Source organism: Microtus pennsylvanicus, chromosome 13 (assembly GCF_037038515.1).
Source record: "Microtus pennsylvanicus isolate mMicPen1 chromosome 13, mMicPen1.hap1, whole genome shotgun sequence".
NCBI classification, from domain to species: domain Eukaryota; kingdom Metazoa; phylum Chordata; class Mammalia; order Rodentia; family Cricetidae; genus Microtus; species Microtus pennsylvanicus.
In genome coordinates, this window is record NC_134591.1 from 48,820,751 (window position 1) to 48,848,706 (window position 27,956).

Below are 27,956 nucleotides of genomic sequence, written 5' to 3' on the forward strand. Positions count from 1 at the left end.
CAAATGGATGGAAATAGAAATCACTATCCTGAGTGAGGTAAGCCAGACCCAAAAAGAGGAACATGGGATGTACTCACTCATATTTGGTTTCTAGCCCAAATAAAGGACATTGAGCTTATAATGCATGTTCCTAGAGAAGCTAAATGAGAAGGTGAATCCAAAGACAAACACATAGGCATCCTCATGAATATTAACCTTCATCAGGCGATGAAAGGAGACAGAGACAGAGGAGCACCGGACAGAAATCTCAAGGTCCAAATCAGGAGCAGAAGGAGACGGAGCACGAGCAAGGAACTCAGGACCGCGAGGGGTGCACCCACACACTGAGACAATGGGGATGTTCTATTGGGAACTCACCAAGGCCAGCTGGCCTAGGTCTGAAAAAGCATGGGATAAATCTGGACTAGCTGAACATAGCAGACAATGAGGAATACTGAGAACTCAAGAACAATCGCAGTGGGTTTTTGATCCTACTGCATGTACTGGCTTTGTGGGAGCCTAGGCAGTTTGGATGCTCACCTTAGGAGACCTGGATAGAGGTGGGCGGTCCTTGGGCTTCCCACACGTCAGGGAACCCTGATTGCTCTTCGAGCAGATGAGGGAGGGGGACTTGATCGGGGGAGGAGGAGGGAAATGGGAGGCAGTTGCGGGGAGGAGGCAGAAATCCTTAATAAATCCTTAATAAATAAATAAATTAAAAATAAATAAATAAATAAATTAAAAAATAAATAAAAAGAAATCTGTAGGAAAAACAATGCTGCAAGATCCCCATGGCAGTAGGCAGCAGAAATGCTGTAGGTCCCAAATGGTTATAGCAGGCCATGTGGTGGCAGACAATGGGCCCTAGGAGCAGCCAGTCCCAGGCAGAGACAGCTGCTGGTCTCTGAGCAATGGCTGGTCCCAGGCAGGGAGACACATGGAGGGCAGGCAGAAGATGGAAACATGGATAGACACGACTTGCAGAGTGAGGTTGAATATTTATTCAGGGGGTTATGAAGGGGGAAGGGAGAATGGGGAGAGAGAGAGAGAGAGAGAGAGAGAGGAGAAGAGGAGAGACAGAAGGGGGAAGCAGAGAAGTGGGGAGAGAGGCAGAAGCGAAGCTGCCTCTCCAAGAGGAAGATGGAAAAAGAGAGCCAGCTCAGGCTAGAAGCTGAAGACCAGCATGCCTCAGTGGATGGGGGAGGAAGTGGGACCAGGGACCAAAACCATAACACATGGGAAGTAGAAAGTAGAAAAAGACAAGATCTCCTGAGTAAATTGTGAGCATGGGGACCTTGGGGGATGGTTGACAAAGGGGAAGGGAGAGGCAGGGACAGGAGCAGAGGAAAATGTAGAGCTCAATAAATATCAATAAAATAAAATAAATAAAGTCAAATTCAACTATATGCTGTCCACAGAACTTCATAAGATGGTGTGGAAAAATGGAAAGAAACCCACTGGTTCCAGAAAAACAACACAAGACAGAGACAAGGAAGGAAGATCTGAAGTTCATGGTGCTGAAAAGGCACCCATGACCCTGTCTAGCCTGGCTCCCTGGGTCATTATGACAGAAAAATTTTCAGAAAGAGTTTATTTATTTATTTTTGTTTACAGTGTTCTGTCTGCATGTATGCCTGCAGGCCAGAAGAGGGCACCAGATTTCATTACAGATGGTTATGAGCCACCATGTGGTTGCTGGGACTTTAACTCAGGACCTCTGGAAGAACAATCAGTGTTCTTAACCTCTGAGCCATCTCTCCAGCCCCCTCAGAAAGAGTTAACAATCAGAAAAACATGATGTCAAGGAAAACCAGGTTCTTGTTGTCTATTACCTCACAGGAATGAGTCCAGACCTAACTGAAGCAGTAGAAATAATAAAATCATAAACATCAATGATTGTCCAGGCCCAAAGGGGCCAAAGGTCAGAGAGTTTGGGACTTGCTTTTAGTTCATTCAAGGTTATCCTGCTTCGAACTCAAACAAAGGTCCCACCTAGTTGTAAATCAGAGTTCTGCTCCCTGAAGGCTGTCCACAGGTGTGGCTAGTTGTCAGACCTTGTGCTACCAAAAAAGGGAAGTAGTTGGTTCCCACCTAAAACAAAAAGTTGAATCTAAGCACCCAACTAAGTTCCAGTTCCCTTTATGGAAATAACTTGGGATTCCACCAAGGAGTGGTTTGCCTACAGAGAGATTGGTCTAGGGCCTGAGGGATGAATATACCCCATGACTTTCAATTTGTATGTTAATGCAGTCCTTTTGTTCTACTCCTACTTTTTGAAATCAGGGGTATATTAAGCTGTTGGAAAATAAAACACAGGTGAATTTTCAGTACTCACTGAAATTCCCTCCTGATACTATCCTATATGTTTCTGCGTTTTATTATTTTTGTTCATGTCTTTGCATTTTTTACTATATTTCTAAATTCCTGCACCTCCACTCTGGAAGAGGGTACTTTTGTCAAGGCTATCCAAGGAAAAATGGTGACCATGGAAGATATAATGGTTAACATAGCAAAAAAAAAAACTATGTGTGTGCTCATGCATGCATTTGTGTGTTGACATGTTCATGGAAAAATCCCCTGAGGTAATGCACAGATTTATCCAGTCAAAAGAAACTGGAGCTGGAAGATGTGCTCAGCATCAATTTAGGATGCTCAACCCCTTCTAGGCAGCAGATGAATGGCCCAGAAATGATGCTAGACATTCACCAGTCTTTGGCATCACAAGCTTGCACTGCCCATGAGGCCTAGAGGGAGAAGGGCAGCAGTGCCTAGATGCTCTACAGTCTGGATCAGCAACCACTCACAATCCACCTAACTTAGTTTCAGAAGAAGCTATGTAGGTGCTGGGTTTGCTGTGGGAACTCAAGGAACTCTCAAGAGCAATAAGTAAAGACACAGAATTAAGACATGAAACCTGGGGAAAGAGGAACTTTATGGAGACCTCAAGTCATATACTACTTCAACAGATATTTTTATACGAGAACTTTGTTTTCTATTTATTTATTGTTTTTATTGCTCTATACATTTTCTCTGTTTCCCCCTTCCTCACTTCTCCCCTTCTATCACTCCCTTGATCCCCATCCTCCCAATTTACTCAGGAGATCTTGTCTTTTTCTCCTTCCAATTTAGATCCATGTATGTCTTTCTTGGGGTCCTCTTTGGACAACTAATTTTTATTTTTTAAATAAAGATTTAGATGAAAAAATTAAAAAATAAATGGATGAATATTGAAGGAAATGATGATTACTGTGCCTACCTAATATGTACAGTATCCATATGTTGAAATATCACACTGTACCTTATTAATGTATACAGAAAGATACAGTGAAAAAATAAAATAGAAAACAAATAAGTGATTTGACTAACACAAAGAGAAGAAAGTGGGCATAGGTCTGGCCCTTAGCCATCAGCATCTGACAGATCATTTCTCCACCTCTCAAGGTAAATCATTCACCTTAACTGACCAAATGCACTGTGAGAGCAACCTCTGTCTGCCTTAACCTTTCTCCCTCACACTGATAGACAGGCAGTCCTTAAAGGATTTATAGAGGAAGTAGAAGGATTCATAAGAGTGAGGGCAGTCTGTGACAAGACACAGGACTGACTGCACCATGAGTGTCTCTGCTCAGAGCCCCACCAGATTTGCAGGCAGCATCTCTGGCTTCCTGCAAGTGGCCTCTGTGCTTGGCTTGCTTCTGCTGCTGCTCAAAGCGGTCCAGTTCTACCTGCGCAGGCAATGGCTACTCAAGGCTTTCCAGCAGTTCCCATCCCCACCCTTTCATTGGTTCTTTGGACACAAGGTATGGAAAGGGAAGGGTGGGAGGGAGATCAGGGAGGATGGAGGTGCAGGGAAGATGGAGGTACATGGAGGATGGAGGTCTCACACACCAGCCATCAAATTGACAGGACAAAAACCTAATGTATAAGAAGTCCAAGTACTTCATGAGACACAGAGCTCAGGTTGAGACACAATCCAGAATTAGGGTTGTTCAACCTGTCTGGCTGTAGCCATCTCTGTACTGAGAGCCCTGCACATGAAGGCTGTGTTTGAGCCTACCTAGTCTCCTCTTCTTCAACAGCCTCTGCTGTTATCAAACAGCTTCTAGGAGGTTCCTTGCATAGTCGTTGACGGTTATTCTCTCCCAGCTCAGGGCTTGCTGGGAACACAGAAGTCAGTGAGATGGAAGCCTGGCCCTGTGGGGTTCTTGGTGTGGCAATGGCACCATCTCAGGAGTGTCAGGCACAGGAAGAGTTCACATTGCTGGAATGAGTGGGTAGCTGATCCAGATGATTCCCCACCACCACAATGGAATTTTCAGGATGGAAGGATTACGACAAAAATCCTGAATCATGGAACAGAAAGGAGTAAGGCTGTGTAATTTCCTCACATGAGGGCACTGATGTCAGAATTTCCTCGGGGTCTGTTTAGTTCTCTATTCTCCTTCCACACACCCTGTGCTGTTAGCTATTTGGACAAACACACCACAGTGCTCAGGTGAAGACCCGGGCACATGTGTCTAAGATCTCTCAGGAAGGAGATGGTGCAGCACCCTGTGTATTATGAATGGAAGGTATCAACTCCTTGCACTGCAACACAGGAAATATGTCCCAGAGCCAAGTAGCAGGATACATGAAGAAGCACTCAACAAAGGATTGTGCAATAGAAGCCTTAGAAGAACAATGGAATGTGATACTTGCATGCAGAGCTGAGGATCCACCCAACAGCACTGTCAACCAGCTCAGGACCGATCCCCGGTGTAGTGTATCCTCTGCGTGATAGCACAGATAGTCCATCAAACTGTTTCAAATCCTGGCTGCATCTGTAGAACTATGTTCCTGTGCTTGTTCTGTCCTTGTCTCCAGCCAAAAACCTAACTAGAGTCCTATAACAGGAGGACAGGGCTGCTTGTCGTCCTGGCCTCCTGGCTATCTTAAACCCAAAATAATAACAGAGACTGTATTCATTTAAACACTGCCTGGCCCATTAGCTCTAACTTCTTATTGGCTAATTCTTACATCTTAATTTAATCAATTTCTATTAATCTGTGTATTGCCATGTGACTGTGGCTTACTGGCAAGATTCTAACCAGCGTCTGTCTCAGGCAGGAGAACCATGGCATCTGCCACTCTGCCCTTCTTCCCAGCATTCAGTTCTGTCTACTCCACCTACCTAAGTTCTGTGCTATCAACTAGGTCAAGGCAGTTTTTATAGTCATTATCCAATGAAACAACACACAAACTGAAGGAACGCCTACACCAGAGTCCCACCTCTTTATTTTTCCCTCAACAGCAGTTCGAGGGTGATCAGGAGCTACAGGTGATTATGAAGAGTGTGGAGAACTTCCCAAGTGCCTTTCCTCGCTGGTTCTGGGGGAGCCAGGCTTATCTTACTGTCTATGACCCTGACTACATGAAGGTGATTCTGGGCCGGTCAGGTGAGCATATATCATGCTGACGAAATTTGTGCCATTCTCTTTGTAACGAGCCCATGGCTGTGGAATTCCACAAAACTGTGGCATTATGCCACTGCCCTACATACTCTACCTTCCATCCTCCCAGACAACAACCCAGAATGTGGTCAACAGCACTCAGAACTTAAATTTCCGGCCTTTAGCCAAAAGTCTTTATCTTTCTTTGCTATTTAACCATATTATAATCAAATAATTTGCTATTTAATCAAAGATGATAAGTCATATAAATTGTTCCAGAACTGAAAAGTACACCTCAAAAGCATTATGGTTTGAGTTTGAAATCTCAATTGTTACCTGCCTAGAGTTACTGGATAACTAACTCATGATCTACTGTCACACACACACACACACACACACACACACACACACACACACACACACCGTAGTCACACCTGTTCTTCTCTTTGAGTATGGGCACATGGCCTGCTCCTCACCAATTCACCATCCGTGCTCCGGAGGAGTTCAGCTACTGCTAGATGAATCCTGCCTTCCTAAGCCTGACTGTCAGGACAAAGCTAGAAGGAGAGAGAGGAAATGGACAGTTACACAGGACAGTCTGCCAACAGATAGCTCTTAAAAGATCCCAGAAGCCCGTGCCTTCCACCACAGCTGCCTGACTTATCCCATGTCTTGTTTCTGTTTCAGATCCAAAGGCACATGGAGCCTACAGATTGCTGGCTCCTTGGATTGGTATGTGTGTCTGCATGGAGAATGTGGTCTGGCCCCAGTTAGAGCATCCAAGACTTGTGACTCTGTTTCACAGAACAAAATGTGACAGGCTACCAGTGCCTTCATCTAGCCCTCCTCTCCCTGGCCCAAGTGAAGTAGAAGCTAGACTTCTGACCCTTCACTATTCCAAACAGTCCTAACTAATCATTCATGCCGCTACCTCCCCATCCCTGAAATTCTTTGTAATCACACAGTCAGTATACCAGTCCCACAGCTATAAATTTCAGTTTCTGAACTCTACCATTCTTAGCTCTCATCATCAGTTCCACTCCACACAGCCCTCTACCCCCAATACACACACAGTTTATCTAACGGGCTCTCTGATTCCATCTCTCTCACACACACCCATCTCTGGCCCAGGCTATGGTTTGCTCTTGCTGAATGGACAGCCATGGTTCCAGCACCGGCGCATGCTGACCCCAGCCTTCCACTATGACATTCTGAAGCCCTACGTGAAAACCATGGCTGACTCTGTCCGGTTGATGCTCGTGAGTTTATTTGATTTTCTTTTCCTCTACTCCCCTGAGCCCTGCTGTGCATTCTACATCAGCACCTGCTTCTGCTAGTACTAAAACAGCTGCTTCTTCTCCTCCTTCTCCTTCTCCTTTTCCTCTTCCTCCTCCTATTATTCCTCACACTCCCCTCTCTCATCTTTCTCTCTCTCAATCTCTTTCTCTCTGAGTCTCTCTTCACCTACTCAGAGTGTACACCAACAAGCTCCACATACATATTCTAGTATAAATACAGGTTCTTCCAACATAGGTAGAACAGAAATAGTCCAGGTACCAGAATATGGCCATACTTCGCCCAAGGCAAAGAGCATCATGCTAGATAGAGACTCCAGTTACCTTTTCACATCCTCAAGAACGTGAAGAACGTGTAGTTCAGAGGAACTTCCTAGAACGATACCAAGCCAGTGTTTCTCTGTGTCTCAGTGCCTCTGCATGAACTTGAGTGATAGCTCAGGGAAATGGACATCAGGCTCACACTTACATAGCCAAATATGCCATACCACAAACTTTCAACCAGAATCTGGATTCTGACTCAGTTGTTCTCCACAAGATTTTGATGAATACATAGCAACTGAAGTCACAGGCAGCCCCTTTAGAAGTGCACATAGTGGCTTCCTAGGCTTTTTTATGCTCAATACATGGAAGTCCTGTCATTGTCTCAGGATGACATATCATCTTTACCCCGGAAACAGCATCATTTGTCAGATAAAACATCTTTATGTTATCTAAATTTAAGGACATAGAGAACACATATCTGAAAATATGTGGAAATTATACAGTATATGAGCACAAGCCTTCTGTGGATATTAGGTCAATGTTTCCCTCCCACTGCAGGACAAATGGGAACAGCTGACTGCCCAGGACTCCTCCATAGAGATCTTTCAACACATCTCCTTAATGACCCTTGACACCGTCATGAAGTGTGCATTCAACCACAAGGGTAGTGTCCAGGTAGATGGGTGAGTTACAACCATTGAACTACATGGCCTTTGGTCTCACCTACTGAGATGACCTTGTCTGTCATGCAGGAGGTGAGGCAGCATGTATACTTGCTTCCACAAAAAAATCAAGAGTCTGAGCCCATTTCAGATCAATTCCTGACACACTCCAACCCTGACCCAACCACAGACCACTGATCCCTACCTAAGGTGGATGCCTACATATTCATGTCACCTTCTGCAGTCTTGGTTACAAGGGTTATAAGACAGAATTAATGTGCGCACCAATGCCATCTATCTCAACCATACAGGATATCTCTTCCCAGAGTCCATCTAGCTGCAGGTCTGACCTCTCCACAGTCTAATATATTCTGTATCTTCTTCCTCAGAAATTACAAGACCTACATCCAGGCCATTGCAGACCTGAACAAACTATTTTATTCCCGTGTGAGAAACATCTTTCATCAGAATGACACCATCTACAGTCTGTCCTCCAATGGCCGCTTGGCCGATCGTGCCTGTCAACTTGCCCATGATCATACAGGTTCTGTCTGTAGCTCACCTCTCCCCTCCTTTCCCAGGACTAGCGCAAAGGGGCTGTTGAAGACTTCTGAGGCAAATCTAGGTCCTTCTGTGCCCCTATAGTGCCTGGGTCACACACATGGAGATATTCTTAAACTGCAAATGTTTTGGTTGGGATGTCAAAATTCCAGGGATTGTGCATGTGTAATCATATTGGTAAAGGTGAGATCCAACTCAGCATCTCAAGAAGAGCTTTATTAGCCCGTAGTCCTGAGAGGAGATCTTGTCTGCCTCAGATGGTAATGGTCTTCTAACCGTTCCCACTGCTTACTTGCTGATCCATACATAGCACATAGCTTTAGGCAAGGAGACACATGGCACTACATGGGGTTACTGTAGCTCTGGTGTCTGTGTGATACTAATGTTCTGGAACAGATGGAGTGATCAAGATGAGAAAGAATCAGCTGCAGGATGAGGGAGAGCTGGAGAAGGTCAAGAAGAAGAGACGTTTGGATTTTCTGGACATTCTCTTGTTTGCCAGAGTGAGTGTGTATCACAGAGAGTTTGCCTGGGAGCACACAGCAAGGAACAAGCACAGCACTGATGATACCTGTTGCCTCCCTCAGAAGGAGAATGGGGATAGCTTGTCTGACAAGGACATCCGTGCTGAGGTGGACACATTCATGTTCGAGGGCCATGACACCACAGCCAGTGGACTCTCCTGGATCTTCTATGCTCTGGCCACACACCCTGAACACCAACAGAGATGCAGGGAAGAAGTTCAGAGCCTCCTGGGGGATGGATCCTCCATCACCTGGTGAGAATTTAAAAAATGGAAGAACCCTATTCTTTGGGTAGGGGGAGCCATGGTCTCCAGTCTACCTGAACATCAGGATGTACCTTGTTTCAGGGACCACCTGGACCAGATGCCCTACACCACCATGTGCATCAAGGAGGCCATGAGGCTCTACCCACCTGTCCCAGGTGTTGTCAGAGAGCTCAGCACACCTGTCACCTTCCCTGATGGGCGCTCTCTACCCAAAGGTATGAGTTTCCAAGGTCTGTTCACCTAAACTCATTCCAGAGGTAAGAGAGGATCAGAAGTCTGTGTGTTTCAACAGTCCTGAATCCTGCTTGGTGTCCATTTCCTTTGATTAGATAGGTTTCTCTTACTCATAAAGTATATTTTCTAATGTGGGACATAAGCATAAATGATCTCCTATAAAGTTAAGTGATCTCCAATTCTGCTGCTTTGCATGAATAGTTGTACGCATTGATTATTTATCAGATATCACTCCTTTTGAATCCATGTCCTTCTCATGGTGCATCCATTCCAGTTTGGGAACACTGATATTCTTTGATTCTTATACTCTAGACTCATTCCAGATGACAACACTGTGTAATTTCATAGTCAATTTTATCCCTCATATGTCCTCACTGTCACATGTGTGTGCTTTCATGTTGCAGCTGGGAACACACGTGCGTGTTTGCACCTACAAGTGGAAACCAAAGGTCATTTATTTCATTCTTCACAGACCATCCACATTGATATTTTTGAGGTCAGAAGGTCTCTCCCTGATCTATAACTCACCTATTAGGCTAGGCTGGATGTCCAGTGGGTGCCGGTCCCCACCTCACCAGCATTCAAGGACAAATATGGGCCACTACACACAGCTTTTCATATGGTTTCTGCAAATTAAATATATGTCCCCATGCTTGGACAACAAACACTTTTCCAGTTTATCTGGCTCCCCATCCCAAATGCACATCTTTTATCATCCTCTGTAAATGATACAATTTGCAGAAATTTTATCTATAAAGAACGGCTATTTATATGTTTATATAAATATTTATGTATAAATCAATATACAATGTGGCTACAGACCCTTCTAAGGCAATTGGTGGCTCTCTATCATCTGATGGTAAGACCATATTGCTGAGCACACAACTTACTTATGTTATCAAGCACAGAGAAAATGTCCTGGTGCCCAACTAGCAACTGTAATTCTTAAATCAAATATTGAATAGGGTTTTCCTTCAGTCTTCTTTCACTGATTGTTCTGCATTTATACATGCACAGAACAGACAAATAAACAAACACACATAACTACTCAATCCTTGGAAAATTCTTCTCAAAGAAACCTTTGAATATGGTATTCTGACTTTATCTCTCAAATGTTATTTGCTGGGATATACCAAAAAAATAAAGAATCAGACAGAGGCTAGGGATATGTGTTTTTCTCCCCAGTCAAAGCAAAAGAAGGAGATGTCATATGCCATATATGGTTCAGTTCCTGAGAAGCACTCAGGTTGATGGCAGAGATGAACTGATGACCATATACTAGACCGACCCTTTGCAATGTCAGGAGATCACCCTTTGTCTCACACCTCATTCTCTCACAATCATATTTAGACCACGTGCTACTTTGCTGATGAGCTATAACCCCTCTCTGAAATATTATAAACTCACCTGAAAAGCCACACTAAAACAACGGGGGGACCATATTGAGGACTGAATTCTTGGACATCTTTGCAGAAATCTTTCATTAACTCACCTGAACAGCCACACTAAAACAACGGGGGGGGGGGGGACCATATTGGGTATCTTTGCAGAAATCCTTCATCAAATATAAGTTCTAAACTGATTCTCTCCCAAAACACAGGTTCATATCTTTCTTCCTTCTATTTTTTAACTCCATTTTTATACTCCTCATTTGTACCTCAAGTTCATTTCCAGGTCACCCACATCTACAAATAGTGATGCTTATTAGCAAGACCTTTTGTGCAGGCGTGTCCCCTACTGCCTCGGGAACCAAGGTTCACATCCTGGGTATAACCCACCATCTCCCCTGTTCCTTTCTGCCCCACAGGTATCCCAGTCATCCTCTCCATTTATGCACTCCACCACAACCCAAAGTTGTGGCCAAACCCAGAGGTAGGAGATTCTACAGGTGGGTCGGGGAGGGGGGGGAGATCCCTCCTGACCAAAACCTGCTGTCCCCACCTCTAACATCTTCTCCCCTGGTGGGAGGAAGGCAGAAGTTTCACTTCTACTTGCCCTGATAAACGTGCCTTCTCCCTGCAGGTGTTCGACCCTTCCAGGTTTGCACCAGATTCTCCCCGACACAGCCATTCATACCTGCCCTTCTCAGGAGGAGCAAGGTGAGGCATCCTGTGTATATTGATAGAATTCACTCTGCAGGGTATTTGCAGCATACCTTAATGTTTTTGACCTCATGCATAATGACATCTCCAGGTGTATTCTATTGGTGGACATGGGGGGAAAGCTCCTTGGGAATGTGTCTGTACGCATAAGGAGGGTAGCATTGCAGGAGACACTGTGAAGACCTTGACCCATTGCACTTCCCATTAGCCAGCCAAATTTTTCTGTCAGTTGATGACACAGACTTGCAAATGTTCTCATATGTTAGGAGCAAGACTGTAATTTGATGTTTTTATCCTATGATTTTAACTTCAGCATCCAGCTTTTCAAGTTTCAGGATTCTTATGTGTCATGCTTTTTTCCATACCTCAGTCAGGCCAAGCATCCTTCCTGAGAATCACTGTGGAAAGTGATAAGTTTGCTTGGATGTCAGCCCTGGACAACTGTCCAGTCAGAGACTTGAAGTGTTACAAAAAGTCTTTTATGGAAAAGTTTATTCCACGTCCATGGCTTCCACCTGTGCAGTCTCTTCTACTCAATCAGAGAATCAGTGCCAATGTGCACATTCCTGTTGTAATTGCCCAAGTTGTTCAAACCTTGACAGATAATATATATACCTTAAAGTCACACTTTGAGACTGTGTGGTCTGTCTGCAGACAAAAAGCATTAAAGTGGAGGGGAATAAAATGTTTCTGATAAAATCCTCTGTTTTATATAAAGCACATAAGATTATTAAGATTACTGGTGAGTGAAATATAAAACACTCTTGAAATAGTTACTGAACCAGTTGAAGGCTTTCCGATGGCTTCTAGTAAAACTTCAAGTCTCCCATGGGACCTGACTCACTGTTAGCTTTTTTAAAATTTCTTTTTTTTAATCTATTTTTATTAAGCTCTACATTTTTCTCTGCTTCTCTCCCTGCCTCTCCCCTCCCCTTCAACCCTCCCCCAAGGTCCTCATGCTCCCAATTTACTCAGGAGATCTTGTCTTTTTCTACATCCCATGTTAGCTTTAAAAGACAAAGCAGAAGCAGGCTTTTCTGAGCCTGTACTTCATAGGCTCAGAATTCATGAATTCCTCAGGCGGCAAATCAGATTTCACAGAGCAGGCTACAAGCCAGTTGTTCTTCCAACGTAGGCTGTCTAGCATTGATGTACTTGAGGTTGAATGTTCCCCCTGCAACTCACAGGAAATCATATCACTGACGCTAGAAGACAGAGAGTCTTGGGTAACTCAGCTTAAGTTGTAATGAAGCATGTTGCTGCTGGCGTTTTTTGAGACAGGCTCAGGCTTGCCTGGAGTTCATGATCCCCCGGCCTCAAAAAGTACAGGTCACTACACGTTACTTTGGTTATATTCTTTGTAATTTCCATTGTATTTAATTCCATTTTTATTCCTTAAATTCAAGTGAATGACATTTTGAAGTCAAATAAAAATGATTATTTTAAATTTAAAATAAACTACTAAAGCATTCTTATGTGCCAGGTTCTATATTAGATAAAAACATGAGAATGAATGATATTTTCCTACCCCTTCCTCCAACTCAAAATGTTATTCCACAAAGACAAATATATCTGTAGCCAAAATAAGTTCTTCCTCAATTCTTTCATTTTTTCATTGAGCAGTTTGAGAAATGTGGTGTTTCTAACATCATCCCATGCCCTGACTGTGGCATGTCATTAAACATAACACTGATGGGGCCATGGATGCCCCAGAAGTACACGGAGAGTCACAAAGAAATGAGAGGAACTGCTCATTGACCTGAGCTTTGGTGCTATGCAGCCTGAGGGAGAGGAGACTTTGTCAACACATCAGCAACTTGATCTGAAGTAGGAAGTGAGGTGGCAAAAAATAGATGAGGGCACCAGCCAGTCACGGGTATGGCTGCAGCTAGGCATCTGAATATAGTCCTGCCTGATGGAGGTACAAAGGATCATTGCGGAGGTAGGGTCAGGGAGACCAGGGAAATCCAGGAAAGAAAACTGAAGCAGGAACAAGAGACATTTCTGAAGTACAGTTAGATGGTTACAGATGCCGATGAAGGAGGCAGAAGTACCCTAAGTAGGAGCCAGATGGGACAGCAGATTGAAGATTCACAACACAGTCCTCCTTAGAAACTTTGCTACTGAAATCTGACTGCACTCCTTGGAAGCCATGCCCGAGATCCACCTGGATGGAATAAAGTAAGCAGTGATTAACTTCATAAAGAACTCAGAAGTTTGAGCTTAGAATACTGGCCTAACAGACTTTATAACTCTATAAGAACTAGGGTCAAAGTAGCCTTGAAATATATAGAGGCTGAATCAAAAGTCAGGAGAGCCACAGCCTGGGGAAGATGTAGGCATGACCTGACATGACCGAGGTTAGACTGGATCTGTAAAGATAGCCCCTGAATGCTGTTCTGGGCTATTTCAGTGACCCCTCCCTGCTCAGGTCAGAAGTCATTGAATTTCATTGTCCCTTTCTGACACAGGAACTGCATTGGGAAACAATTTGCTATGAATGAGCTGAAGGTGGTTGTGGCCCTGACCCTGCTCCGCTTTGAGCTGCTGCCAGATCCCACCAGGGTGCCCATCCCCTTACTGCAAATTGTGTTAAAACCTAAGAATGGTGTCTACCTGCATCTCAAGAAGATCCACTAAATCTGGTAGGGACAAGGACAGACTCTATGAGCATGCTGCCTGACATCCTGTCTTCATGTCATCTGTTCCCGTCACCATCTGGCTTTCTATTTGCTCAGCTTTCTCTCCGGTTTGCTCCTGTGCTTCCTGGCTCTTCTCTCTCTCTCTCTCTCTCTCTCTCTCTCTCTCTCTCTCTCTCTCTCTCTCTCTCTCTCTCTCTCTCTCTCTCCCTGTCAGTCTGTCTGTCTGTCTTGCTGTCTGTCTGTTTATCTCTCTCTCCTTCCTCTAGATTCCCTATTTGTCTTCCGGTCTAATACTACCCACATCTGCTCCATATCTTCTCTCTCCTCCAGCCTCCTCTCTTGGCCTCTTATCTTCCTGTCATCTTATTTTTTCCCTACATAACTTCCTCATTACACAATTAATCAACTGTCACAACATTGGTGGTATAAAATAATTGAAAGTTATCTTACAGCTCTGGATCTCAGAAACTGGAATGGGTGTCCCTTACAGAAAACCAAGTTGTTGGTATGAAGAACCTTCTTCTGGAGCGTTCTACGGAGACTTGTCTTTCTCTTCTTTCCAGTATAAACCATCATTCCTCAGCACTGGACTCTCACCCTGCTTGAAAGACAGCATCCTCTGAATCCCTCTCTTTTAATTTTCTTCCCTTTTATAAAGACTCTTGTGATATAATCAAGCTCACTAATAAAATCCAAGACAAATATTCCAGCTTTATATGTTTTTCTCAGTCCAACATACTAAGCCCTTTTGAATCATGAGAAAACATTCATGGGTTCCAAACTTAAGGTTTGAACATCATTGTGAAGCCTGGCATGGTCTTTTTCATGACTGTCATCTGGTCGCTTTGTCTACATCTCTCCTGAATCGTCTCTCTCTACCTGACTGTCCTTCACACAAGTTTCCCCATCTTTTCTTTTCTGAACAATAATGTTCCCAGTATCACACACAGTGTTTGTCATGAACCCATGTTCAAACTGCTCCCGGATCAGAATCCATGATGCCATGGACAGATTTCCCTGGTATGCCATGTCCTTCTTCTTACAAAGACTTCTCCTGAAGCCACTGTCTATAACCAGGACTTCCTTCCTAGTTCCTAACCTTCCAGTTTGCTGGGCTAGTGCGGAGTGGTTCTGAGGAAGGGTAGAAGAGTTCATACAGGATACTCAGTACCTGACCAAGGAGAGATCTTGGCAGGAACATACCCAAAGTTGTCCTGCACAGAACTTTCAAGTAATCCAGAAAGTCTCATGCTGGCCATGCTGAGAGAACAAAGGAAACTGAGAGCACAGAACAGAATGCTGGGTACCCAGCCGAGGGCACACACTCTAAGCATGGGATTCCAAATGGGATGAAATGTGTGACCAGAAAGCGATTCTACTGCCTGGGAGAAACAGGCAAGACTTTTTCTCAGGTCACCGTCATGAGCAGTTTCCCTCATGATGCACACAAAGTCCTGCTCATGTAAGCATCTATGCACACCCACAACACATTCAACCCACACATGGGCATTGTAGGCCCAAGACCAGGGGAGCCTCAGGTGGGGTTGTAAAGTCAGAAGGATGAATCTCTGGTCACCTATAATGGACATCAGTTCCAGTGTCCAAGCTCTGTCACCCAGGAGGTCCCAATGCACACACACACAAACACAGACACACACGCACTCACAGACACACACGTGCACATATCAGATTCATAGGTCTCGGCTTTATTCCAATTGATTCCTACACTAAAGAAGAGCTGACATTAATGATGGAGTTTTGAACAAAGACATCAGAGTCAGGAAGCCTCGGCTAAAGTTCCTCCTAGATTAATGTCCCTCAGGAACCTTACCTTAATATTAAAATGCAGTCAGAGCTTTCTCTTATCAGAGAAGGGATGCCTCCAACCTGTCCTTACATCATAATGGCCAAAACACCTACGATCAGAAACAATATAATTTAGATTCAGGTGCCACCCAGAGGCCATGGTGATTATGACTGTAGAATCAGCACTGAGTGATAACTTCTGAATCCTTACTACATTTGTTCAGAGAGGTCTATCTGGTGCTAGGACAAAAGGCAAGGCAGCTGCCTTAGGGCTCATAACCAACAGGCACAGTAACATGGGAACTTCTCATTAAGCTTCAAGTATACAAGAATATCTAGGTCTTGACGGGGATTAACAGTTGTTAACAGGAATCCTGAGGAAGATCTGTCAAGATGTAACCTTCTTACAAGAGGGAAAGAATCTCTGGTAGGGAGAAAGTATATGCCACATAATCCAGGACACCCTAGAGCAGTGGTTCTCAACCTTCCCAATGTTGTAACACTTCAATACAGTTCCTCATGTTGTGGTGACCCCCATCATAAAATTATTTTCACTGCCACTTCATAGCTGTAATTTTGCAACTTTATACCTGTAATATTGCTACTGTTATGAATAGTAATATAAAATAATCTGTGTTTTCTGAGGGTTTTAGGCTAATACCGTGAATGGGTCATCCAAAAAACCCACCTGCATCCCTGTTGAGTACAGTTGCCCTAGAAACTTCACCAAGTCCCAGGTACAGAATTCCTAGCTCCTACCTGTGATCCTAGTTTCTAGTGCTGTCCCTTCCCTATGGGGCTAATTCCTTGATTGGAACCTCTTACTGACCTAATTAGACCTTGAACTCCCAGGGAAATACTAATCAGTCATCACGTGGGCCCCACCCTGACCTCTGCCCCACTGGGGTTAACTCCTGGATTGGAACCTCCTACTGACCTTAGACATTGAATCCTGGAGATATTGGTACCCACAGCCAACAAGCTGCTGCTGCAGGGACTGCCAGGGAAAGACACTCAGTTATCACATGGGCCCCACCCTGACCTCCACCCCAAAAGTCCTTCTTTGCACAGTCATGTCTTGTGGAAAAGGAGTTCTCTTTCTCTCAGGATCTCACCTTAACGCTACTGCAGCTCCTTCCCTAGCAATACTGTGAAGGCCAGAGCACTGTGTGACTATGAGACACCACTGTTAGGAAGGACAAAGGTCCCACAGAAACGTCCCAAGGAAGTCGCCACACCAGTAGAGACACTGCTCATGTTCTGTCACTTTGGTGGAGGGAGTTTGCTTTTACAATTAGTTTTTATTTGTACAGATTTAATCAATTTTTATTTATGTTCCAAACACACATAGAAGCAGATAAAGACTTACATGTCAAAGAAGGGCCACATTCTATACAGCCATCCCTCCTTCACATCCCTCCTCCACAGATCTCAAGGCAACACTGCCATTGTCTTCACTAAGGTTTTCCAAGGCCTGGAATGTATGATTCTGAATTTTTGTTTGTTTGGTTTAGAAAGTCATAGAGTTATGAGAAAGAAATTAAGTTTCTCGAGACAGCCAGATGTTCTACAATTTTTTGTGACATAAAGACATGAGCTCCAGAGTCCAGGCACTGAGTCATTAGACACACGTGTTTACAAGGGACTGCCTTCCATGAGACTGTCAGTCCCAATGCTTTCACATCTTTAGGCCCCCAAAGCTGGGATCCATGATGACTCCACACTCAATCTAGGAGAGCAACGTCCCTGGAAAAGCCACAGCCTGTGCTGTCCAAGCCGTGATCCCCAAAGACCTGTTTCCCAGAAACCAATGACTTCAGGTGGAGGTGGATGCCATTTTTAGAGCAGAGGACCAGCTGGGGAATATTGATGAACAGCTCTGAGAGATCCAGAGAGAATTCAAAGCACAGCAAACACAGGGCTGTGACCACCTTCATCTCGTTCATGGCAAACTGCTGCCCAATGCAGTTCCTGCAGCAAGGAGCAAAAAGAGGCATCAAGCTGTTGGCTACCCAGTGTTCTTAGAGACCCTCAAAAGGCATAGTAACTATTTTTGAATTCAGTATAATAAATGATTGATTTGTTAACCTGGGATTAAAGAGCAAATCTTAGATTCATGGTGAAGGCCCCACTGGGTATTGACCCATGGGGAGTTTTGGCTTCCACTTTCTCACATAATGGAACACTACCCCACCCATTTCTCAGGAATAAGAAAAATGTCAAAAGTCCCCATTGTCATACAGCACTCCATAACGGTGTCTCCCCAGTGATGGACTTTAATTTTGCACTCTCAGTCTTGAGGGCCTGAGAATGTCGTCCCTCTCCCTACCTGGGCCCCTGCAGAAAAAGGCATGTAGGCAAAGTGGTGGAGACTTGTCACATCCTTAGAGGAAAGTGCAATGGGTCAAAGACCTACAAGACAGGATTTTCTTAAATATCAAATCCTGGCAGAGGAAACCCCTCAGCCCATACCCTGTCTGCCCTCCAAGCCCAGAGATATAGTACCTCTGGGTCAGGCCAGAGCACTGTTCCTGTGGAGGGCATAGATGTGCATGGATATCAGGCTGCCTGTGAGCAGAAAAGAGGCTGATGACAAGGGGTCATGAGGCAGCCAGGCTCACCTCCACATTAGGCCTGAATCCCCTATGTCCCCTGTTTGGAACACTAGCTTCTGTCTGTGCACTGACAGTGACACTGAGCTCTTGGTCACATTCACAGTATTTTAAACATAATGATCAACAGCTCCAGTAGCCAGGTACTGAGAACAGTGTCTAACTCAGACATCTGTGGAGTGGAAACAAGAACAGTGAAACAGGCCACCATGAAGTCATATAGGCAGCAGCTGTTTATTGTACCCTTTTGACTCCCAATTGACTAGCTCTCAGGAATTTATTATGCTATGAATAATAATGAAATACCCTTCATTTGATGCCTACTGCATGTCAGGCTCAGGTCTGACCATTTTTATGAAGCCTCAGCACAGAGTGCACATGCGCTGCATCGTAGTCTACGTGAATCATCTCCTGGAGTTGTCCAGGGTGCAGTCAGAGTCGGCACAGGGTGCGTGAAAACCCTGACGATCGTTCTCTCTTTTTAATTCTGACAACAACTATGAAAAACATCTTTCCCACTCTGTTTTCATTTTTATGCTCATAGTTACAAAGTACTTGTTAAGTAGTGCCATAGTAGAATGGTTTGATATGGTTTTAACAGAAGATAAATTTTAAGTTAAAAGAACCCCTTCTCCAAGAACAATACAGAACCATGCCTGGGTTCTACTGCACTAATGGTCAAAAAGAAAGTACAACTGTCAAAATAGCTGCTTAAAAGGAACCCCATGTTATATTTTTTTTGGAAGACAAAATAATCGTTCTTGCTACTTTAATCCATAGGAAGTTGAATCGAGATAACCACCCTGAGATCCAGGAGAAAAAAAATGAACTTTGTACTCTCTTTACACAATTTTCCCAACTTTACAGAAGAGAAAGTGGAGGTGTGGGCACAGAGGAAGGTTTACTCATACTCTGTGAGGCTGGTACTTGAGCCCAGGGTTCTGCACACAAAGCCTCAAGCACTTCAGCTAGTGATGAATTCTTGTGGCATTTTCCACATTCATGTTGACATATTGACTAGTGTTGTGATTATGCAGGTCTTGTTTGGGTAACTATATTGTTTAGATTTCATGAATACAACTTTCCTGCTATATCTAGAAGACACTCCCTAACAGCAGGCATCTGGTCTTCTGACTCTTACACTCTTTTCTCCATAACCACTTCTAAGATGTTCCCTAAGACTTAGGTTTGTAGGTTGAGTTGTAGATATGCTAATGGGGGCTAAGAACCCCATGATCATTTATTCCCTGTATTTTTAGCAGAGTATCTGTCTGTTGGAGAAGAAGACGAGGAGGAAAAGAAGACCAAAAGAAGGAGGAGGAGAAGAGAAAGAAAGAGAAAAACAAAAGATAGAAAAGGATGAGAGGGGGAGAAGGTTTGCTAAGGGATGGGATAGAAATTTGTCTATGGTCTTAAGGATAAGTATTTACAATACAGTTAGCAATTACATTTGTTTAGAAAATTGATAGTAGAAAGTTCTCCTCTAAGGATAACCCAAAATGACTTGGTAATGTGGAAAGGGGATGCTCAGTAGGACTCAATCCTATATACAGAACTACAGGCCACTAAGGAATGCTGAGGACAGGGAGGAGTACATCAACTAAGAATCAAATACCAAATAATCATCACCCAAATAATCACACAAGTGACATTATATGGATTGATCAGGTATGATTTATTTATTTAGGATCACACACACATGCATATACATATAAATGTAGTATGTATGTGTGTGTAACAACAAATAAAAGAAAAGAGGAAATAAATTTGATGAAAGAGAGAAAGGAGATTTATGGAAAGGACAAAGAAAAGGAAAGAAAGGGGAGAAATGATGTGATTATACTCTAAAAATAATTTATGAATATGCTATGGATCTCAAAAGTGAGTTCTCAAAAGTAGAACTAAAACTTCAGAAAACGTCTTTTAAGAGTGTTCCACATTCTGAGCAATTAGGGAAATGCTAACTTTTAGACTCATCTAATGCCAGACAGAATGGCTAAGATCAAGAAAACATTTGACAACAAATTCTGGCAAAGATGTAGAGAACAGGATCAAATCCTGGTAGATCAACCATGCTGCGGTGAATGGCCACACACCAGAAGTACATGGACAGCACAAATTGAACTTGACAGGTTTATTGTGTTGGAAGAAGACACAGAGAGGAGTACTAGGGAAGTGGAGTACAGATCTGGGAGGAATTGGAGAAGGAATGAACATAATCAAATTACATTATATAAAACTTTCAAAGGCTCATTAATAATTTTAAAGAAAAAAGACAACTGTAACTGAGAGTCTGGTTTGGTTTGAATTCCAAAACTCTTTTATCTATTCCCTCATTTTAGGGGTGAAATATAGGTTCTTGAGCAAAAGAGAGAAAAGGTCACCATCCAAGAGTCCAAGGTCAGAGGGGAAGAGCACAATGTGGATACCAAGAGTAGTCATGAAATTATTCAGTGAGATGGGACTGTAAAATGTTGTATTCCCCTTTGCTCTAGTTTTTGACATAGCATGGGATTTAGGAGAGAAAGAAAGGACCTGTGGCCTTATGGGTTGAGAAATCCCTTGTTGTTAGGAAATGCAAAGGAGAAAACACTTGGGAGCATGACAGCATTTTCTGGGGAGGGAGTCTTGTAGTCCAATAGGGATTTGACCAGTACCACTATGGTCTCTCAATGATTGATTTCCTCTTTACAATATCATTTTACCTCTCTGTTATCAGTTTCTCATCACTAAAATAAGGGCAGGGGTAAACTAACCTCTGAGCTAATAGGCCAATCAGTTTATAACTAATGTAGACCTCTGTGTGATTTCTTTGGGGCTAAACAGCTGTGGGTCCTGTTGGGATAGAACACCTCAGACAACAGAATGGTGCCCAACATGTGGACAACTGCATCTACATAAAGCCTGAAAGAGCTTGGGAAGTAATTCTAGACATAAAATAATAGAGTTAAGCATGGCTTATGGATAACAGCAATTTCTTGGGTGGGCTCTGTTTGCTATGGGCAAGCGCTCTCATTTCACAGAGGCTTCCTGACTCAGCTTTAGCCCTTTTGAGAGACTCTGCCACAAATCACTTAAATGGTGTTTATAAATAGCCTACAGCATGCTTATTGTTAGTGGCACAGACCTTGAAATGCCATAGAGTTGTGGCAATAAACATGGCTCCAGCTGGTACCTCCACCATGAGGAATCTCAGAAAGCTAAGGAATGGGCTGGATCCAGCCATCAAAGCCATGGTTTTAATCCTAGCCGTATCACTTAGCAAATCAAAGACTCATGTGGTCAGAAAATGAGGGATATATAGTAAAGAGAGTTTCAGGTGAAGAAAACCTCTAAATGGTTTACAGTGTGTTAAAAAATATATGTAGGCTTGAGAAAAAAAGAAAAAAGGATAGAGTCCTTAAAATGAAGAAAGAGAATAGTTGGGTGTGGTGGCACACAGCTTTAATCCCAACACTTGGGAGACAGAGGCAGACAGACCTCTGTCAGTTCAAGGTGTGCTAGCACATACCTTTAATCCCAGCAATTGGGAAGCAGAGGCAGGCAGATCTCTATGAGTTCAAGAACAGCCTGGTCAGCTGGGCGGTGGTGGCGCATGCCTTTAATCCCAGCACTTGGAAGGCAGAGGCAGGCGGATCTTTGTGAGTTCGAGGCCAGCCTGGTCTACAAGAGCTAGTTCCAGGACAGGCTCCAAAGCTACAGAGAAACCCTGTCTTGAACCCCCCCCCCCCAAAAAAAAGAACAGCCTGGTCTACAGAGTGAGTTCCAGGACAAAGATACACAGAGAAACCCTGTTTCAAAAACGCAAAAATTAAAAAATAAAAGAAAGGTTAAAATAAAGCCACATAAAGATGAAAAATATACAGAAATCTGAATACCACATGTTATATTGTACTCTTTGAATTGTTTGAATGTTGAGGAAAGTGCAACAGCTACAAAAGGATATTTATTTATAAATGCTGATGAATTAATCCAAGATAGGTATTTTGAAAATACCTTGACTTCAAAATTGAAGTCAAAATGTATGTTACTTTGGAGAAGAGGTTTTGCTTTTGTTTCCACAGGAAATGAGAGATTGTGGATTCGTTCTGAGTTAAGAAAAATCAGGTTTGATCAAGGAAGACCACCTGAGAAATCTCTAGTGGGAACATATAGCCCGGATGTCTGAATTATACATCCAGAACAGATTCAAGACTGCTACCTGAGATGATCAAGCCTTACAGGATACTCCAGTCATGACTTGATCATAATTCTAAATTTTCTTTAGGCCTCCAACCAACAGGAAGTAGCCTAAAAAACTACACCCACATTCCCAAAATAATGGACTATGGATATTTTTCTTTGATTAGAATGTTAGTTACAAGTTGTTATGGATAATAGTCAGAAGAAAAGCTAAACAAAAGATATTATATTGAGAGTAATTGTTTTCTTTTAAAAAATGGGGAGTGCTGTGTACAATGGTCTGTACCCTGTCGCTTATACTTTAAATAAATGCTGATTGGCCAGTAACCAGGAAGGAAGTAGAGGTGGGGCAATGAGAATTCTGGGAACAGGGAAGCACAGTCTTCAGTTGTCATCTAGCCTCAGAGGAAGCAAGATGTGACTGCCTCACCAAAAGAGGTACCAAACCACATGGCTAACATAGACAAGAATAATGGGCTAATATAAGTTATAAGAGTTAATAAGAAGTCTGAGATAATAGACCAATCATATTACAACTAATGTGGATGTCTGTGTGATATCTTTAAGGCTAAACAGCTGTGTGACGTGTTGGGATAGAAAACCTCAGACAACACTAACTATACTTACTGAAAATCTGTGAACAATACTGAGTAGTTTTAAGCTAAAGTTGGTGTCTCTTTTTCTTCTTATGTGTACACTCCCTACCACCCTGCCTGGCACACAGTAAGTGCTCAGGGGAAAATCACCAGCAGAACAGCTGGCTGGATGTATCTGCTGTGTTTCCCTCTATAACAAGGGCCAAAACCAAGTAAATCAAGCTCTATTCCACTAGAATAGTGCACAAAGGTAGTAACAAACATTGCACAGAGCCCCCAAGACCAAAGATGTCCTTGTAAAGAGTGACACGATCTCCTAGTAAAGGAGGACACAACATCTACTGTTGTAGTTCCTCACATGAGATCAAACCTAAGCTTCATGCCAACATTAATGCATTGAGTACTTCCTGTCCAACACACAAGCATCTAAAACACTTGCTCTTAGAGAAGCCAGAGCCCATTTGCAGCACTCTCAGGTAATCTCACACTACAGCATTAATTCAGACACAGTCACCACTCAGCCTTCTCTTGCAAGACACCATCTTGAGCTCCACCTTTTCCCCCAGAATCCCACAATGTAACCAATCAGCAACAATCAACTTCCTAAATTTCCACAAAGTAGCCTGCTCTACCAAGGCCATAGGAAACAGCTTAGAGGCCCTTTCCTCTCACCAGAAGCCCTAAGAGTACCTGGGCAGCCAGCCCTGATCAATTCAGTGAGTAAAGTCCCCATGAAGAAACAGTGCACAACCAATGAACATTAACTGATCTCCTAGCTGAGCCTGCTATTGTACCTTGGCCCTTGTGTGGTCCTCAGACAACTGTGGGGAGTGGAAAAAGCCCTGAATATATGAAGCCTTGAGTGAATGTGTGTTGTTGACATGGGCATGGCCATTTCAAGGAGCCTAGCCTCAAAGCTGTAGGAAAATGGCAAAGCTTCACTTTCCTGAGGTGAATCTCAGAGGAACAGCAAAGCCTTCTCTGGTCCATGTACAGATATTGGTAGTGTGTGCAGAAAGCATTTATCATGTCTTTCTCCACTGGAGAGTATAAAGAAAGCTCAACTAAAGAATCTTTGACTACCATGATTAATTAAATCTGTCTCCTTGATTGAGTTTTGTTAAAAACCCTGCCTCTCTGTTCAACCATATAAACAAACACACTAAACATGTGAAGGGGAACTTCAGCTTCTCCACCAGAGACTCCACTCCACTGAATCCCATCTATACCTGTGTGTCTGTGTCTCTGTATATGTGTTTGTCATTTCTTCATTCCCTCAACACCCCAGTCAGGTCTGTCCCTGGGGCCATGCACGGACAGCACAGACACTGAAGAGTACCACATTCCTGCTGCCAGGTTTGCTGTGTTGTCTGATCAGAACATACAGAGATTGGATTGGACAAGGTAATGTAAACCTTGACTGCCAGTGCTCGGGAGGCACAGGCAAGTGGATCTACATGAGACCAGCCTGGTCTACAAAGAGAGCTCCAGACATCAAGGACTACACAGGGAAACCCTGTCCTGAAAAACCTCCAGAGGGTCCTGGTGCACACAGCTGTCAGACAGTGATACATGGCCTTTTTCACTACTATGCACCCAATGATGTGCCTTTGTGATCTTTCAGCAGCCTTGTCCCTTGAGGCTCTCAGACACGGACTAGCATCCTCCCTTCCAGGGCTGCTCCATCATGCCTTGCTTTCCTGGGTCTATCATATCAGCCCTATCTGGTGTAAACAACAGAAACTAAAATGTGGCCTACCCATCTTCAGACACAACAGCATGCTTTGTCTTCACAGCTATAGAGACTAACTTCTTAAGAGGACCTATCAGGAAGAGCCGGCAAATACCTGTGGGTAGACCACTGAAACACACACACACACAGGTATCTTCAATATTGATATAGTAAGTGAAGAAGCATCATGGAGACCATAATGCTAGAAGTAAAACCAGTGTTGCTACCCTACTAATATAATGGGTACCTTTACAGAAGTGAGTCTCTTGTAAAAAAAAAAAAAAACCAAAACAAAACAAAAAATAAAAAAAAAAAACCTCTCCTACCAAAGCAGCAAAGGCAAGTGGTCAATGACACACACAGCAATGACAATGAAGACACAGCTAACATAATAAAGAATATTTTTACAGCAATTATTACAAAAGAAATCAATGGAATGCCTTAAGAAAAAACACAAAATGATGATTCTAAGGAAACTTGAAAAGATATGGAAGAATTCAGACTTTTGAAAAATAAACAGCCATGCAGTAGTGGCCCATGCCATTAATCCCAGTTCTCAGGAGGCAGAAGCAGGTGGATCTCTCTGAGTTCGAGGCTAGCCTGGTCTACAAGAGCTAGTTCGAGGACGGGCTCCAAAGCAACACAGAGAAACCCTGTCTCAAAAAAACAGAACAAAACAAAGCAAAATGCCAAAAAAAATCCATCACTGAATGGGAAAATATAAAAAGAAATACAGATCATAAAATGAACCAAACAGCCTGGATACAGGGGGATGGGGTGGGGGGATGGGATTGTTCCAGCGTCAACTGGATATGCCAGACTTCTTGACTCCCCAAGTGAGGCCTTAGATGTGGGGGTGAGATGGGAGACAGGTGGGACAGTGAGAGAAGGGGAGAGAGGAGAACTGGGGTTGGTATGTAAAATGGAAATGTTTTTTAAATAAAAACACCACAGAGAACTCAAGAAATGAAATAAAAATACTACTGAGAATTTCATTAGCAGATTACATCATGCAAAAAAAGAAGGAAGAATTCAGAGCTTGAAGACAGGATTTTAAAAAACTGAACTAGACAGAGAGAGAGAGAGAGAGAGAGAGAGAGAGAGAGAGAGAGAGAGAGAGAGAGAGAGAGAATAAAGTATATAAGGTAAACAAGACTCTATGGGTAAAAATATGTGCATTGTAGGAGTTACAGAATGAAAAGAAACCTACTTCACGGGGGCTGGTGAGGTGGCTTAGTGGTTAGAGATTCCTGCTTCCAAGTTGATGGCATGAGTTTCACCTCTGGAACCCATCTAATAGGAGAGAACTGACCCTTCAAGTTGTGCTCTGACCTACACACACACGATGAAATGCATGTGCAACACACATACAAATAAATAGATAAATAAATAAGTCTAGTTAAATAACAGCTTAAAGCCTTCCAAACATTAAGAAATACATTGGCATTTAAGTATAATAAATTAAAAGACTCTGTTTAGATTATATTGATATGGTCTTGTCAACGATATGCTATATTCAAGCTTTCAAAAGTCCAAAGCAAGAAATTCTAAAAACAAAAGGCATAAGCCAAGTCACATACAAACAAGGCTGTAGTAGACTAGCGTTAGAGTCCAGAACAGAAACTTTTCAGAAAAAGATTAAAATTTCCAATTAAAAAGAATTATGTTGGCTGAATAGATTTTAAAAGTGAAATTCAACTATATGCTGTCCAAAAAACCTCATAAGATGGTGTGGAAAAATGGAAAGAAACCCACTGGTTCCAGAAAAACAACACAAGACAGGGATGAAGAAGGAAGATCTGAAGTTCATGGTGCTGAAAAGGCACCCATGAACCTGCCTAGCCTGACTACCTGGGTCATTATGACAAAAAAATTGTCAGAAAGAGTCCACAATCAGAAAAACCTAATGTCAAGGAAAACCAGGTTCATGTTGTCTATTACCTCACAGAAATGAGTCCAGACCTAACTGAAGCAGTAGAAATAATAAAATCATAAACATCAATGATTGTCCAGGCCCAAAAGGGCCAAAGGTCAGAGAGTTTGGGACTTGCTTTTAGTTCATTCAAGGTTATCCTGCTTCGAACTCAAACAAAGGTCCCACCTAGTTGTAAATCAGAGTTCTGCTCCCTGAAGGCTGTCCACAGGTGTGGCTAGTTGTCAGACCTAGTGATCCCAAAAAAGGGAAGTAGTTGGTTCCCACCTAAAACAAAAAGTTGAATCTAAGGACCCAACTAAGTTCCAGTTCCTTTTATGGAAATAACTTGGGATTCCACCAAGGAGTGGTTTGCCTACAGAGAGATTGGTCTAGGGCCTGAGGGATGAATATACCCCATGACTTTCAATTTGTATGTTAATGCAGTCCTTTTGTTCTACTCCTACATTTTGAAATCAGGGGTATATTAAGCTGTTGGAAAATAAAACACAGGTGAATTTTCAGTACTCACTGAAATTCACTCCTGATACTATCCTCTATGTTTTTGCGTTTTATTATTTTTGTTCACGTCTTTGCATTCTTTACTATATTTCTAAATTCCTGCACCTCCACTCTGGAAGAGGGTACTTTTGTCAAGGCTATCCATGGAAAAATGGTGACCATGGAAGATATAATGGTTAACATAGCAAAAAAAAAAAACCTATGTGTGTGCTCATGCATGTGTGCACGCATGCATTTGTTTTGACATGTTCATGGAAAAATCCCCTGAGGTGATGCTCAGATTTATCCAGTCAAAAGAAACTGGAGCTGGAAGATGTGCTCAGCATCGATTTAGGATGCTCAACCCCTTCTAGGCAGCAGATGAATGGCCCAGAAATGATGCTAGACATTCACCAGTCTTTGGCATCACAAGCTTGCACTGCCCATGAGGCCTAGAGGGAGAAGGGCAGCAGTGCCTAGATGCTCTGCAGTCTGAATTAGTAACCACTCACAATCCACTTAATGTGGACAATTCAGCAGAAACTATGTAGGTGCTGAGTTTGCTGTGGGAACTCAAGGAACTCTAAAGAGCAACAAGTGAAGACACAGATTAAGACGTGAAACCTGTGGGAAAACTCAGTTTATGGAGACCTCAAG

General features: G+C 43.1%; 1 protein-coding gene and 1 long non-coding RNA gene across 4 annotated transcripts in view; one reads left to right on the forward strand and one right to left on the reverse strand.

The window, feature by feature from the left end:
* LOC142834334 (uncharacterized) overlaps positions 1-27,956 on the reverse strand; it is a 58,460-nt gene that overhangs the window by 13,943 nt on the left and 16,561 nt on the right. The window lies entirely within an intron of this gene.
* On the forward strand, positions 3,553-14,662 carry LOC142834329 (cytochrome P450 4A10-like). Of its 3 annotated transcripts, none has more exons than XM_075946715.1 (13): positions 3,553-3,779; positions 5,270-5,414; positions 6,096-6,140; positions 6,540-6,667; positions 7,526-7,650; positions 8,019-8,173; positions 8,587-8,693; positions 8,778-8,968; positions 9,062-9,195; positions 11,022-11,086; positions 11,237-11,313; positions 13,788-13,961; positions 14,400-14,662. In XM_075946715.1, the coding sequence occupies exons 1-12, from the start codon at positions 3,591-3,593 to the stop codon at positions 13,954-13,956; spliced, it is 1,530 nt and encodes a 509-aa protein (XP_075802830.1). In that variant the 5' UTR covers positions 3,553-3,590; the 3' UTR covers positions 13,957-13,961; positions 14,400-14,662. The 3 variants fall into 3 exon arrangements, with proteins under 3 accessions (XP_075802830.1, XP_075802829.1, XP_075802831.1); XM_075946714.1 differs by having other exon boundaries at positions 14,411-14,662; XM_075946716.1 differs by having other exon boundaries at positions 14,449-14,662.